Source organism: Xiphophorus couchianus, chromosome 10 (assembly GCF_001444195.1).
Source record: "Xiphophorus couchianus chromosome 10, X_couchianus-1.0, whole genome shotgun sequence".
NCBI lineage: Eukaryota > Metazoa > Chordata > Actinopteri > Cyprinodontiformes > Poeciliidae > Xiphophorus > Xiphophorus couchianus.
In genome coordinates this window covers 11,151,585-11,167,006 of record NC_040237.1, presented here as the reverse complement: position 1 = coordinate 11,167,006, position 15,422 = coordinate 11,151,585, and the positions used below count along the sequence as shown (strand labels likewise).

General features: G+C 39.6%; 3 protein-coding genes across 4 annotated transcripts; 1 reads left to right on the top strand and 2 right to left on the bottom strand.

Moving 5' to 3' along the window:
• Nucleotides 1–574: 574 nt before the first annotated feature.
• mrm1 (mitochondrial rRNA methyltransferase 1 homolog (S. cerevisiae)) lies at nucleotides 575–2,513 on the bottom strand. The gene has a single exon (XM_028030191.1). The coding sequence runs from the start codon at nucleotides 2,293–2,295 to the stop codon at nucleotides 1,126–1,128; it is 1,170 nt and encodes a 389-aa protein (XP_027885992.1). The 5' UTR covers nucleotides 2,296–2,513; the 3' UTR covers nucleotides 575–1,125.
• A 1,349-nt stretch (nucleotides 2,514–3,862) lies between these two features.
• Nucleotides 3,863–7,761, top strand: chmp2a (charged multivesicular body protein 2A). The gene is made up of 6 exons (XM_028029608.1): nucleotides 3,863–4,026; nucleotides 6,102–6,269; nucleotides 6,553–6,732; nucleotides 6,815–6,945; nucleotides 7,143–7,204; nucleotides 7,294–7,761. The coding sequence occupies exons 1-6, from the start codon at nucleotides 4,024–4,026 to the stop codon at nucleotides 7,413–7,415; spliced, it is 666 nt and encodes a 221-aa protein (XP_027885409.1). The 5' UTR covers nucleotides 3,863–4,023; the 3' UTR covers nucleotides 7,416–7,761.
• Nucleotides 7,762–9,434: 1,673 nt separating this feature from the next.
• msl1b (MSL complex subunit 1b) lies at nucleotides 9,435–15,178 on the bottom strand. 2 transcript variants are annotated; one of them, XM_028029606.1, is made up of 9 exons: nucleotides 15,060–15,178; nucleotides 13,864–14,527; nucleotides 13,571–13,770; nucleotides 13,127–13,488; nucleotides 12,947–13,008; nucleotides 12,790–12,857; nucleotides 11,775–11,899; nucleotides 11,578–11,650; nucleotides 9,435–10,896 (listed from the first exon to the last, which is right to left on the bottom strand). In XM_028029606.1, the coding sequence occupies exons 2-9, from the start codon at nucleotides 14,464–14,466 to the stop codon at nucleotides 10,806–10,808; spliced, it is 1,584 nt and encodes a 527-aa protein (XP_027885407.1). In that variant the 5' UTR covers nucleotides 14,467–14,527; nucleotides 15,060–15,178; the 3' UTR covers nucleotides 9,435–10,805. The 2 variants fall into 2 exon arrangements, with proteins under 2 accessions (XP_027885407.1, XP_027885408.1); XM_028029607.1 differs by having other exon boundaries at nucleotides 13,169–13,488.
• Between the last annotated feature and the right edge of the window lie 244 nt (nucleotides 15,179–15,422).

The following is a 15,422-nucleotide window of genomic DNA, read 5'->3' as shown; positions in this document are numbered from 1 at the left end:
ATCGTTGAACGGAAACAGTGAAAAGAAAATCCCACTTAGCTCGGGGGATCTGTAATTTCATGCATGTACCCTGCAATAAAATGACTCCAGGTGGTGGACGCTGCAAATATGGAGAAAAATATTACTATTTCAAAACAAAGAATTCATTTTTTATGCTATGTGTGGTGAAAAACTAAAACTGCATATTAGTGTCAGTATTAAGCTGTGGGAATAGGGAGTCTCCCACAAGCTGATGGAAAGATGGATGGAGCTAAATACAGTCAAACTCTTAAAGAAAGCCTGCTAAAAGCAGAAAAAGACTATGACAGAGGTTGGACTTAAAGCATAACGACCCTAAAGATAGAGTGAGGGCTGCAATGGAATAGTTTACATCATGAATGTTAGAAAGGCCCAAAATCCAGAACTAAATCCAAAACTTAATAATGAATGTTCAGAGAGCCTCTCCATCTAATCTGACTGAGCTTCAGTTGTTTTACAAAATTTATTTTAAAAATTTATAATTTATTTTGTACATGTGCAGAGCTGGTACAGACTAGCAGCTGGATTAACAATGAAATGAAAGTACAGATGAATGTAACATTTTAGATTTTTATTTGTAAGAAGGTTTGCAAACCATGTGTAATTTAACTTCCATGTTATATATGCTCTCTCTGTGAAACTGTCGAAAAAAGTTGTGAATCTCTTCGCTAAGTCCTCCCCACATTTATTCTTGATAAATATTAATACAAATCATTCAAATGTAAGAAGAGAATTATGAAGGAACTAATTAAGCTGCCAGTTTTGCAGATTCAATTTAAGTAGGTGAGAAAGATACAGCTGGCAGTAATAAACTGATTTGCCTTTGAATCTTTTTTAATTTCTATGTACAGTATGTACAAGAACAAGCACAGTATGCCCGAAAGAACAAAAAGGGAAAGTGTTTTTTTTTTGTTTTGTTATTTTTTGTGAAATTAATCTGAATTTTTCTCCATCTTGTTTTGTACTAATAAACTGGATACAGTTTGCATGAATTATATTAAGATATACTGATGCTTTTAGTTTTTGGAAAAGGTTTATTGATAATAATACCAGTAAATCACCAGCTTTATAATTTCAGGTTTCACCCAGACATTGTTTACCAGCGCATTAAGGTCTACTTTTCTTCTGCGACAAACATCTGGACTTTGTGAGCAGAGAGTGCAGCATGATGCCTGCGGCCACAGAGACGTTCAGAGACTCAATTCCGGGTGCCAAGTCTCTACCAGCTGGGATTGTGAGTAGGGTTTGGCACACGGAGAGGAGCTTCCCGGAGAGCCCTTCCCCCTCGCTTCCCATCAGCAGCATCGTCGGCCTCGTCACCTGAAAGTCCGAACAAGAGGCAACAGGAATCCGGGACTCCTCCGGATCTGCTCCCACTGTCCCAACCACCTGCCAACCCTGTTTCACCTTCGTCCTCAACATGTCTTCCAGGCTGTCACACCCATACACCCTCATGGCCTCCATGACGCCCGAGCTGGCCTTGCTGACCACGGGAGACAGCGGGCAGCTATAGCGAAGACTGCTGATCACCCTGTCCACGCCGAGGAAATAAGCAGAGCGCAGGATGGCGCCCAGGTTCATCGGGTCCTGGATTCTTTCCAGGACCAGCCACAGAGGGATGCCATGCCCACTTGTGTTGGATTCAGAGTCAAAGGTGAGAAAGTTCAGGGGACTGGCTCGCAGACATACTCCCTGATGTACTCCTCCAGAGGACATCTTGTCCAGATCCTTCTTGCTGACCCGACTGACTTGTACCCCTCGTCGATGTGCTTCCTCACATACCGATAAGACAGAGGCCCTCAGAGAGGTCTCACCATCTTTAACCAACAGTTGGTAGACCTTCCTTCTCCCCTGAGTGAGAGCCAGAATACAAGGAGCAATGCCAAAGACAACATCAGCTGTATCTTCTTGCTTTGGTCTCAGCTGCCTCTCTTTGTCTGCAGGGAAGTCTTCCAGACTCAGTTTCCTAAGCTCAGACGATACCTTGAAGACCCCCCCCCTCCCATGATTCTGTGGTGGTGGGATATCATTCTTTGAGGATTTATCCTTGAATGACCTCTTACGATCTGCTATCCTTTCAGCTACAGCAGGGTGATGTGGAGCAGTGGAGGGATTTGACCCTCTGTGGCGCCTTTTGAACGCAGGGTCCCGGTTTCTGTCCTCTGGGCTCAGGTGGGAAGTCTCTGCTGGAGGCCCCATAGAGGACACTGGTCTGGACAGTTTTCGGCACCAGTCAAGAACAAACTTGTGCTGGTGGGTAGAGCTGCTGAACCACATGTTAAAATAGCTGCAAAAAAGGTCGAGATGCAATTAAAGTCCGTCCAAATGAAACTTGCCAAAAACGTCTGTAGTCCTCAGGTCACTCCATGTGGTCATACATTTTACAAAGCGTTGTTGAGTCTCAGATGGGAGTATTTTCGCCTACTGAAGAAATATCTGCAGCTTGTACGTGAACTACGCACATGTGCGGATCACGCTATGTGAAGTAAACAATTTTAACACCGGATATCAAAACATTTTACCTAATAAAATAAAAGCGCCATGAACAGCGTTCTTGGCATAATATTTAAAAAGACAAAACAAATCCTTTCTTCACATCTGAAATCATTAGAAGTTCTTCATTCGAACAAAATCCCATAAAATAAATGAAATGTAATAAATAATAACATAGAACGAGGACTATATAGCCTACTCTTTTACCCAAAATGTATTGTACGTGTTTTATATATAAAATAAAATTGCACACTAATAACAAACTCGTTCCAACTACCCAAGGTGAAACGTAAATCAATGATAAAACACAACACTAGTTAGTGAATGTATCATAAAAAAATGAATGAGGGTCAGTAGTTTTTAAGATAAAAAAAAAAAAGCTATACATTGGATGAAAACACATAAAACAGCTCTTCTTAACTCAGATTAAAGGACAAATAATTAATAAATCATGAATGAATGAATGAATTATTTTCTTTATACTTTTGGGATGTCCATTTTATTCTTTTTTTGCTCCGTTTTTTTGTTCTTCATTTGTTTTAATGTTTAAATCAACTTTGTGAATAAGGGGTGTTTACCAGTATCAACTTTCTATAATAATATATTATATCCTGGTTATTATATCGTATGTGTGATCCGAGGGTAGCAGCTCAAACAACCACCCAGGACATAGGGTGTTTGAGCCATAGATGTAGTGACAACTTTTACAACAGTGTTATAACTCTAATTAATACCTCACCTCTTTGAACTGGGCCATGTAAGAAACACAAGTGCAATTTTATTTATTAGTTTACTTCTGATTTATGGCTACACTATGTATGGACTCCATTTTATTCTGTACTTTTTTGTTGTTTTGTTTGTTTTTTCTTTTGTAGTTGCTTTGTTAGAACTTTTTGCACCTCTGCTGTGCCAGAAAAATATTACATTATGACACACTTTTTTAGTGTGTAAAGATTTTTATCTTTCTTTCAACTTTCTGTATCCTTATTGCTTGACGTCAAATCGTTTATGCTTATTGTGATGTCATCAGCTCGTAAGTGTACCTGCAGAATTAGCTTTGCTTTTTTTTTTTACTGTTATATTTGTGTATTGAATTCCACTAAGTGTGCAATTCTATTGTGGAAATTCAAACTTTATTACCCAGCTGTGTTTTATTACTGTCATTGTACATTTGTTATTTAAAACAACGTCACCTGTATCTGTTTACTGTATTTTTTAGCCATGGATTTTTCTTTTGGGTGCGTGTTTAAATTCACATTTGTATTTTAAAAGTTATTTCTATCAACTTCCGGCAATTTGATTAACTTGACTCACATGACGAAACGGCAAAACTGACGTCTTCCTTGTTGTTCCGTGGCTACGTCACTTCCCGGAAGGGCAACTGTAGCAACACGGAAGCGTTGGAAGAAAAACAAATAAGCGTTTAATTTTGAGTCTATTTGAAGTCAGAGGAGAGCAACTGGGCGCCGTTTGTCTTCTGTGTTTCCCTGCCTTTGACGAAAACTGTGGTCTATGGTAAGTGTGACTTTGTCTCGGCTCCGGTGGGTTCGGCGTGTCAGGCTAGACAGGAACAGAACCGAGTCAAACGGGGCTCGAACCTGACTTTAGGCCTTTTGGGCACGTAACTAACAGCTGAGAGATTTACAACCCAGGATTTAATCTTACTAATATAGTAAACGTAAAAGGACAACATGTTGGAAATCCTTTAAAGACGCTTAAAACGAGTTCCTTTTGTGGTGAACAGTTCATGTTCAGATGGAAATCCCCTCTTTTTTTATAACTACTTGTACAGATACTGAACTAACCAATTAGTTAGCTGATACAGCAGAAATAACGTCATGTTTCGTTATATATGTCAGTATTTTTTTCTGGCAAAAGGATGGAAAGTGTCACATTCTCGCGTTTCAGTCAGATATCTCTAAAAATATACGTTTTATCTCACCTACATCTGAAAGTTTAATCATACTTTAAAAACTACTTTCCATTATTAACGTATTACCTTGTCATTTTGGAGACCAGAACAATGTTATGTTGTTGAAAGGGGCTTTTCTTTACAGCAAGTACATAAATTCATAAATTTGCTCACATCAGATGAGAAAATGCTTTCATTTATTACTCATAGTAGTTTTTACTTCTTTTCTTCATAGTTACTAAAAACGTCTATCTTACTGTTGATTTGGTTTAAAGTCCATTTAGTGAGATGTCAAAGAAGCTGTCTGAGTGAGTTTTCACTGGCTGTCTCTAGAGAGCATAGAGTGAAGATGCACTGCCCCTCCCTCACCTGTTGCTGCACATTTGGCCTGTGGGCTGAAAACGGTCCTACAATAAAGACAAATTTATCTGTTAGGAAATACGTTTTTTATATATATACATATATAAAAGGTGCCAGCTATAATTGGCCAGCTACCAGCAGCTTGTCTGTGTGCGTTAGGTTAAATATCTTTTGACACGTTGCTGGATAACATGACAGTTATTTTGATGGGACTCAGTTATAGCTAATCTGTAGGTTCACAGCACATCAACATACAATGAATCCTTCTTTTGTTACGACATCTTGTTCTCTGCTCTATAGTGCAGACTTGTGGCTGAACAACAAATACGATCTGGCCCACAAAGACTTTTATCTGGTTGTAATGATGTCATCGGTCACGTGATGAGTGACTCAGCACATTCCAGACTACTTTAAGGTTCACTTAATTTTCCACCTGATTGTGTAAAAAGAAATGTGATCTTATTCTGACTGTAGTCCCATAATTTATTAAATAAGCTGGTAAGTATTTATACATGTGGTGATTTAGATTCAGTTTGAAATGCATACCATAAATAGATGCATTTATCTGTAATTATTTTAAGCCTTCAGTAATTTTCTAAAAATGCTTGAATTCCTTTTTGTTCAAATATACATACACAATTATTTGAACAATTTAATTACATTATTTCATGATCCTGTTTTGGATTTTATTTAAACTAACAGCATGACACACTTTTAAAGTTTAACAACAACCAGGTACAGGTTAGGACATGCTGTGATGTCATTGGGTGGGATTGCTGACACATTTTATAATTTGTATGTATGTTATAATAATTTGCACACTTAAATGAATATTAATGATCTAATTAATTATTATTTTATTTATTATAGTTTTTGAAATGATCACCTACACGAACAATTATTTGACAAGTTATTGATCTGTCGGAAAAGCTTTTTGCTTCACAGACTCAAACATTTGTTTACATTAGTCACAGGTTTTTTTTCCCCCGTTTTGCATTTTTTGAAGGATGTCTATTCTATATTTTGCTTCATTTTTATCTTGGACCTTGATATTGTAACAAAAATGTTAAAGTGAGCATAAAGTTGCATACATTGTCACAAACATTGTAGGAATTGTTTATCATTTTATGACATTATCCTCTCCAAATGCCTCATTAACCTCTTAAGGTATCATTACAATAGCAACTGCGTTTATGAAAACCTCATGGCTCGGCTCAGCATTTATGAACGTTTCACTCATCTTTCTTTTCTTTTTTTTTTAAACTTAATTTTGTTTTTACATTTTTAGAATATTTTTGCCTTTGCTTTCCTTACACAGATGGAGTTCCTGTTTGGGAAGAGGAAGACCCCGGAGGAGATGCTAAGGCAGAACCAGAGGGCGCTCAACCGGGCCATGAGAGATCTGGACCGAGAGCGAATGAAGCTAGAGCAGCAGGAGAAGAAGATCATCGCTGATATAAAGAAGATGGCCAAACAGGGACAAATGGTGAGCTAAAAGGAAGATGCACCAGTTCATCATATCGGTGACTGGCAGCGCAGATACTGGGAAATAATAATTTTTTTGCTTAACCATTATTTGCAGCAAAACTAAAAACTCTAACTATTTGTTTGCCCATAAACTAACAGCATGACACACTTTTAAAGTTTTAACAACAACCAGGTACAGGTTAGGACATGCTGTGATAAATAAGAATAAATTTGTAACAAAAAAGGAAAAAAATGGATATGTCTGTTTTATAAGGAATGTTGTGTTGTCTCAATCTCCGCAGGACGCAGTAAAGATCATGGCGAAGGATTTGGTTCGCACGCGGCGCTACATCAAGAAGTTCATCATGATGAAAGCCAACATTCAGGCCGTCAGCCTAAAGATCCAGACGCTCAAGTCTAACAACAGCATGGCACAGGCGATGAAAGGCGTCACCAAGGCCATGGCCACCATGAACAGACAGGTCTGTGCTCCACGCTCTCTGTGATGGAAGTTAACAGCACTCCTTCCTGTTCTGATGATGTAATTTCCCCCCATTCCCGCAGCTGAAGCTCCCTCAGATTCAAAAGATCATGATGGAGTTTGAGAAACAGAGCGAGATGATGGACATGAAGGAGGAGATGATGAACGACGCCATCGATGACGCCATGGGGGATGAGGACGATGAAGAGGAGAGGTAAACTAAGCAGTGTCAAAAGTGAATACTTTAAACATTACATTTTTAAGGATTATCCTTATTTGTGAGGGATATGAAACTTTCCAGCAGCTAGTTAGCTTAGCATGAGGCCAGAAATAAAGGCCAACGGAACAAAAAGTCTTTCTGTCTAAAAACACAGTGAATATCTTGTTTGTTGACATGGGCTTCTCATGCAGCGACGCCATCGTCTCACAAGTGCTGGATGAGCTCGGTCTCAACCTGTCCGACGAGCTGTCAAGTAAGAAAAACCCTCCGATCTTCAGCAGCTCATCTCTCTCAATATTCTTCTCAGCATTTCGCTGAATGCCCCCTGCGTTTTTGTTGCAGATCTTCCCAGCACCGGGGGGAGCCTCTCCGTGGCCGGCGGAAAGAAGGCCGAGCCTCAGGCCGCCTTGGCCGACGCGGATGCAGACCTGGAGGAGCGTCTGAATAACCTGCGGAGAGACTAAATGCGCAAGAACTGTCAGAGAAGCGCACTTTGGCAAGGGTCACCAATACAAACGCACTCGAATCTCTGCGTCTAGATTCTTTTGGAGGCATAAGTGGCCGACTGTTAACAGCGAGCAGGCTGTTCCATAAGGTGTATGGCTTTCTGTTTGAGGTATTTTCATTTACTGTGTGTGCTCTGTATCTTATCATTACGAGGGTCATTATCCTTCATAGGTCTAGAAAATCCTCTTCGATTCAGTTAAGACGCTGCCAAATGACACACGTTGTCTGTACAGACTAACTTCTCAAAGCATGATGTATTTACGGTTTAAATCAACACTAATTACAGAATATTCAAGGAAAACCCAAAAAAATCTAGAGATGTTAAAGAAGGCTAAATTTTATGACTGACATTTAGAAATGTCAGCGCATTTTGTACATGAGGTGGGTTTGGTGTTTTTTTTCTATCATCGATATTAAAACGTTATCAGCATTTTTACTCTCCTTAAATGTGGAAGGTTCTAGTGGAAAATCTAGTTTATTATGATGATGGTTATTGAAATTTGACAAAGAAGGCTATATTCTGGAAAACACTCCTGGCGATTCTTTTACTGACGTTTATGAGATCAGCAGTGTCCTTATTTGCAAAATGTTAAGGAGTTTGTGGTGTGGTGAGTTTTTTTTTTTTTTTTTTGAGAAATCTTAATTTTGGCTTTATTCAATAAACATTTTTTTCCAGAAGACTGGCGAATGGGTCAGTTTTCATGTGTAAAACATGTCATTATTTGATATATTTTGGACACTCTCAGCGTCTAAGAGCAGATTGGGGAATTACATGATTTGTACTTTAACATGAAGGGTTCTTGTAAATAGGTGAGAGAGGCTTTTTCATGGCATAATTGTGTACTAATCCTTTGTTTAGTTCAGTAAAGTAGCTGTCAAAATGTAATTCCAAGATTATCTCTGTCATGCCACTCAAACTATAGAACACTGTCTGCAGTTTGTCTTTTTCATGTTGCATTTTGACCTAATGGGTAACTTCAAGTTACAATTTGCAGTCAAACCCTCTCTACTTCATTTAGCTCGGACACTCAGAATCAAACAAGTCAATGATTAAGCTGTTAAAATTCTTATTGATTTACTTAATAAGGTTATTTGTGGGCAACAGGAGTTTAACATAGACAGGACCTAAAACGGTCTGGCTGTTGACTCCGTCCTTAACCGTTTTTGAGGCATAAACTGCGGGTTCCTAGTTGTTTAGTAGATTCCAATTGTTTCATAACCCTGGGATAAATAACGTTTCCTACAACGACCAGTTTACAAAGATGGAGAGGGGACAAAAAAAATGGAAGAACATGTGGGAAGGAAGGCCAGATATGATGGAAGAAGTGAGGAAGACAGAACTCCTCACAAAGTAAAATATAAAGAAAATACAATGAAGGTAAGACCAAAAGGAATAAACATTTGACAACAGGATAAGGAATAGTCTGGAAATACAAATATATCCTCCCCCCCCAGGACCTGGCAAATGCCAAAGTTAAATTTCTACATTTTTTATGGTGCACAGGAACCAGTTTTGTGTAAGAACAAAACTGTAAATCTGAGTCTAAAAAAGTCAGAAATGAACACAAAGATTATGGAGGAACCATGGAGATATCCAACTTAAAATGAGTTACATTTTTTCTTGTTGATACACTCATCACACCCTTTTGTTTAATTTACTGCCTGAATAATTCACAACTCAGTTAAATAAATGCCTTAGAAAACTAAAGCACTGATGAATATTAATTTAGGAAATGGACCAAAAAAAGGAAGGAAAACAAAGCAAAGTCAAAAGCTAAATAAAAAAAAATCTTCAGAAGGAACCAAAAACTGTTGATCAGGACCAATTTAAACAGGACACAATAGGTGTCTTATTTTAACCCTTAACCCCAAGGGTTAAAGGTTAGGCAGGAAGAGATTGAAAGATGTGTGATTTGTATTCACTTATGGGCAGGAATGGATCTGAAATGCTATACATATTGAAAAAGACAAATGTGTGTCATAGACATTCATTTTATTCCAAAAAAATTATTTTCAAAACGGTCAATTTGTCAACATACAATCATAGAACAATATTGAATGTACTGAACATTTCCAACATTAAATAATAAAAAAATAACAGCCATGTTTTATGTACATTTGTTTCTGAAAGCTATGTACAGTGACAAGGAAAAAAACAAAAAACATGTTGCATTTCCAAACTGCTTAGACCGCAGAACAGGTGGAGCGAACGCCTGCAGAGATCCATCGCTGATTGTGAGGAGCTCAGAGAGGAAAACGGGCAGAGAGTGTTGAGAAGCGTACAGGTTGCTAGAACTACAGCAGAAAGCTTTTTAGTAATCTAAAACATCTCCGAACTCAGGAGAGCAACGCATACACATAACCTGCCTAATATTTGCTGAACGCGAGCATGTCTGAAGGTTGGAAATAGAAAAAAAATAAAAAATCACCTGTAAAGCGGAAGCTGTTCGGGCTGCAGTGCTTGTTAAAGCAGAAAAATAACTCTCCTTTTCAATTGTCATGCTTCCAAAAATAACTATATTTTTAGTAGTTTTAGTAACCCAGTGAGAAGTAAAGATTCTCCCGTCTTGGGCTGAAGCCATGCTACCATCTTCTTTTTGCAACAGGTAAACAGTCCATGCAGCTCACATGAAAAATGAACAAAACAGAGAACAGATTCCTAAGTTTAAAGCCAAGTTCGTCTATTTCCACTCCTCTGTTTTCGTGAACGAACCTCTCAGCTAGACGATCTGTTTCCGTACACTGAATTGGCTCAAGTACTGAGATTATTTTATATATGTAGTCATGCTTGTTCAAAACTCCCATATCACAGTTAACATTGACAAAATCTTATTAAATTTGTGTGCAAACAATAAGAGCAACACGATACAATCGAATTTTGATTTTTTTTTTGTCCCACTTAGGCAAGGAGAAAAGCTACTCACAGCGAGAATTATGTGGCTGTATTGCTTGTTATACAGAGTTTAAGCTCCTCTTTGCGTGACTAATATTTCGCCCCAACATGCTGAAGATGAGGCATCTCATCCTGCCAGAACAAAATGCATCAAAACTGATTGAAACGCCATCTTTGAGTGATAAAAACTGATTTCTAATGGCACAGCTTGAACAAAAACATGCTCTGAACTCTTGGATGAACAGTTGCAATCGAGTTGACTAATCTTGCCTCTTTTTTTCTTTTTTTTTTTCTAGTTTTCTGCAGGAGAGAAAACCAGTCTGTGGTTTCATACCCCACAGACGGAAAGCAACTGCAAGTTGCACACAATGATTAACTGACTGCCCTGCCCTGAACTGTAGGCCATTTTAAAACTCAGTCATGGAGCTGCCCTGCTGTCGTCGCGTTCCGGCGTTCACTTCCGACAGGTTCGGTGAGGCGTGTGTTTCTTGGGCACCTCGATGCGACATCGGCTACGCTCGTCCAGCCAGGGCAGCTCGAAGTTCCTGGAGGGAAAAATTTATTCGAATACCTTTCAATCCAACAGTTCAACACACGAGAATAACTTTTGTTGTCAAACCATTTGGCATTTCTTGTTCAGATAAAAGGGAATCAGCTAAAGTAATTAACCTCTCTAATTTGTCCAGGGGTTTCGCTTTAAAGCCAGGCTTCAAATGCACAGTTTAATGTGGATTGGGTGAAGATAAATAAAAAATTTTAATAAAAAATAACAGCAAATATTTTACTATTGTTAGATTGTCTCAAAGCTGCTATTTAGAATTAAAATTAAGCACAGAAAAACCTGCTTAGTACATAAAACCCCCAAAAACATATGCATAAATAAAAATGTGAGAAAAATGCATGTGTTTTAGTGCCCCACAGGGAGTTATGACAAAGCATTCAAAGGTGAATAAACCAAGTATTTCATACAGCAATAAATACAACTTGGTGACTTCTTAATTTAGGATTTCAAGATTCATCCACTGAGTGAACATCTTCCCAAGTTCTGAATGTCTCAAAACTTTTAAACCAGGAAGAAATCATTTTCTCCTACTATAAAATCTGTTTGTTTAGTATTGGTAATATAAAAAACAAACTCCCATCTGATGCAAGCTTTTTAACATATCTCTTAAAACAGGTGTACAGTCAAAAGTGACAGAAAGACAAACCAAAACCTGCAGACTTACTGCTGGGAGAGTTTGGGCAGCGGCCGACCAAATGCAACCACAGGCAAAAACGGAGTGATCACTATAGCTTCAACTAGAAGAGAGAGAAGAATTACAATTAGAATTAAAAGAAAAAGAAAAAAATTCAAAAACTTTTCCCCGCAGTACCCAAGTTTTTTTTTTCTTCCAAAACTAGATAATAAGTCCTTCAATAGTACCGTCTTCAGTTTCGGGGTAGAAGGACGACAGCTCAGGCTCGGTCTCCTGGACGGTCTTCTTCCTGTTCATGCGCTGCTGCAGACGCTGGAACACGCGCTGCTCTCTGATTCGCTGGATGTCCCATCTGAAAACAGTAAAGAGGAAAATTCAACATGCAAAATGCAGGAGGGCAAGTTAAAAAAAAAAAACATGAGATACCAGGAACACTAAGCAATTGGTCATTCAGTGTATATAACAAGTGTTAATTGCATTTTTGTTACTATTTTCCTAAGCTAAATTCTCGAAAAAAATAAGTGAATACATAAAAAAATTAAAATAACTAAATTTAGTGTTAAATATTTTCGGAATTCCATGAGGAAGGTTAAACACAACTTGTTATTTCCTGGTCTCTAGAGCTGGAGTGACGAAGACTTGAACACACAAAAGTCATCATGCATCACAGTCGGATTTTAAAAAGTAAACATATTCACACAGAAAATTTGAACCAAACATCCATCTGCTGATTCGCCACATTGACCACTGAAACATCGTCCTCTTAGTTAAAAGTTTATAACACAAAACACATCCATGCATGATTTGCATGATGCAAGTCAAACAGATTGAGTTTTGCTCGTTGAATTTTTTTATATAAAAATCAGGGTTGCAGGATATTTAATGTGTGTGCTGGCAATATTACTGGATATTGTAATTGGAGTATTGACTGTAAAATTCTACCTACAAGTCTTATTGGGTAAACCCCCCCGCCCCCCCCAAAAAAAATACCAGTTTGTAGTGAAGGCAAATCCAAGGTGTCAGGATAGTTTTTTTTTTGCATATTGCAATAATTAATCATTTGCAATATGTTGGGTTGCAGTTTTAGTTCAATTTCATTTTTTAACATCCACTTTATTCAAATATATATAAATATATATATATAAAAAACATTCTCTTTCTGCATAACTTAGTGTTAACTCCACTACTCTGCCTTGGTTAAACTCTAAACACCAAACTGCATTAATACGTTTATTGCTGTACCTTTTCCTCCTCTTCTCGTCCAGCTCCAGCTTCGCGTGGCGTTTCAGAAACGTGCCGTCATCCAGCGGCTTGAAGTGAACAGAAGTCATATATTTTCATTAAAACCTGAAATGCTTCCGGACGGTTTAAAAATTGTTTCCTTTTTGATTTTCCTCACCTCTGGGATATTACAGGCATCCTCCTCCAAAGGCTCTATGTGGTTTTCCCTCCAAGAGGGAACTGGCCGGTGGAAGGGTAGAAAAAAAAAATGGGGGGAGAAAGGAAGTTATTCATAGACGGTTAATTCAGCAGAGTGGATTGCTAAAGTGATTGAAGTTGGGATTTAGGTTAGGCTTACAAACAATCAGCATATCATGTACTACATGAGGAGTCCACTCACTGGCCACCTCTTCCTCCTTTTTAGGGGAAGTCTCACGCAGAGGGGACAGAGGAGGTTGGTTCCAGCAACACAGATACATCTCTGTGGTTGACATGAAGGGCAAATCCTCCATCTGGCAGCTCAGCTCGGGCTCCTCTTTGCAGGGGAGCAAAGCGTCCCTTTCTGCGCCGGACCTGGCTGGGACAGACTTCTCTGGGGTTTCCTTACTGCGCAGCTCTCTTTGGTTGGGAGAGCCGGGCTCCGTCTCAGACTTTTGGGGGCTGAGCTTTGCACTTTTACCCCGGGATTTCTGAACCTTTGCCTCTCCGAAGCAAGTTTTCCTGTGTGCGCAACAGACCAGCAATTTTTTTAACATTCAACCCAGGTGTTAGTAACATGAGAAGCGTCTGCTGCTTATTTTACCTTTTTTGACCTTTGCCTCCCCGGCTGAACGGGAGGGGAGTGGCCGCGTTGGGCTGTGGACTCTCTTCTATGTCCAGATCCCACATGTCCTCTTTGTCAGGGGTCCACGGCTCCAGGGGCTGGAAAAGGCGCTTATCACGCGGCATGTCCTTCCTTGTGAGCTGGAGACGACGCTCCATGCGCTCAATGCGTGCAAGCAACTGCATAGAAAAATTTAAAAGAAAACATACAACTTAAGAGAACATAAGGGATCATCAAAGCAGTTAAAAAGAAAAAAAAAACATTATACGCACCGTCTCTTTATCTGCCTTGAGATCATCGATCTCCTTGTCCTTGGATTGTAGCTGTTGCTGCTGCTGTTCGATGAGGTCCAGCTGCAGGAGGAGAATCTGTCGGAGGCAGTTAGCCTGTGCATGCGGACTTGCAGGGGTCTTCCTGATGTTCCTCCACTTTCCTTCGGAGGACAGTTCAATAGAAGCGGTGCCTAGAACTCCAGGAACAACCCCTTTTGTGCTATCCTCAGCACCGGCATCCTTTGGATTATTGTTCACTGCCATCTGAGGATTATCCATGTTGTCAACAGAGAGGGGTTTACCTTTCACCGGGGTTCCCTCACCCCCCATTGGTCTGACAGGGGACGTTATCCCCAGAGGTTTGTCTCCCTGAACCGTTTCTGGAGCTGTGGCAGCTAGGGCAACTTTACTTGTCATGAAACTCTGATCTAAGTCCTTGGATCTGCTTGGGATCTCCCGTCGTTGCACGTTCTGAACATCTATAGCAAAGTCACAGGGCTCGTTCTTGATGCTCACAGGACCCACGCTGTTGACTCCGAAGTCTTCCGTGTCAGCCTTACGTTTGAAACCCGGTTGTGGAAATTGTTTGGATCTCAGAGTCATGGCGATCACGGCCACTTCTCATCCTGCAGCCCCACACCGACTTCCCATCTGGACGCAACAGCTGCAAAAAAAAAAGAAACACACGCAAATACAGAAGTCAACATACAGGTGTTTGTTAACCAGACAGCCTGCTTTATGAAAGTCGGGAGGGAAACACATACATCTGCAAGAAAATCTCCAGCTAAAGAATAGTGGCAGATTAAAAATGCATCCTTTAAAAAAAAAATCTCTTCCAGGATTTCAAATTCACGCTTAGTTGTGTTACGTCTGCGATACAGCAAGTCCGAACCAAAATATTTAGTTTTGAAGGAACGTAACCCTCCATTTCTGTAGTCGGGCAGACATTTTAAAACAAGGGCTTCCAACAAGGACTCGGGAGTGGCTCTGTAGGACACAGGCAGCAGCAGCCAGGCTCCTCCATTTTGGTTCTCATGAAAAACAATAACAGCCAGCTAGCTGGCTAATGTTAGCCGGCTGCTTTTACAGAACAAAATGTGTCTGCGGAGGAAACAGCGTGTTATGACTAAGTTGTAGCAGACAACATTAACCCAGAACCGCTTTTATTAACATGTTCTGGTGGGTTTCAAGCTTACCTCGACCACAACTCGAGTGAGACTTCAGAGTGTCTTCATGTTCCCTCCTCAAGACTCGTTTTAAAACGCTGCCTACAGCGCATGCGTAAAGTGTTGGATGGCCATTTCTTGTTTCGGAGGTTTAAAAAAGGCACCACTAGAGGGCGGCAGCACACTCCCCACTAAATGCTGCATTATTAAATCTATGACGCAATGTTGTTACATATGGAGGAACAAAACTCCATAGTTACATAGTGTTTCTTTCCTTTTATGTTTTCAGCCGGAGATTGTTGCTTTGAATTTCAAAATTATGACATTGAATCTCACAAATATGACATGTTATTGACAATTACTGCCTTTTTGTCTCATAAGTTTGACTTTGAA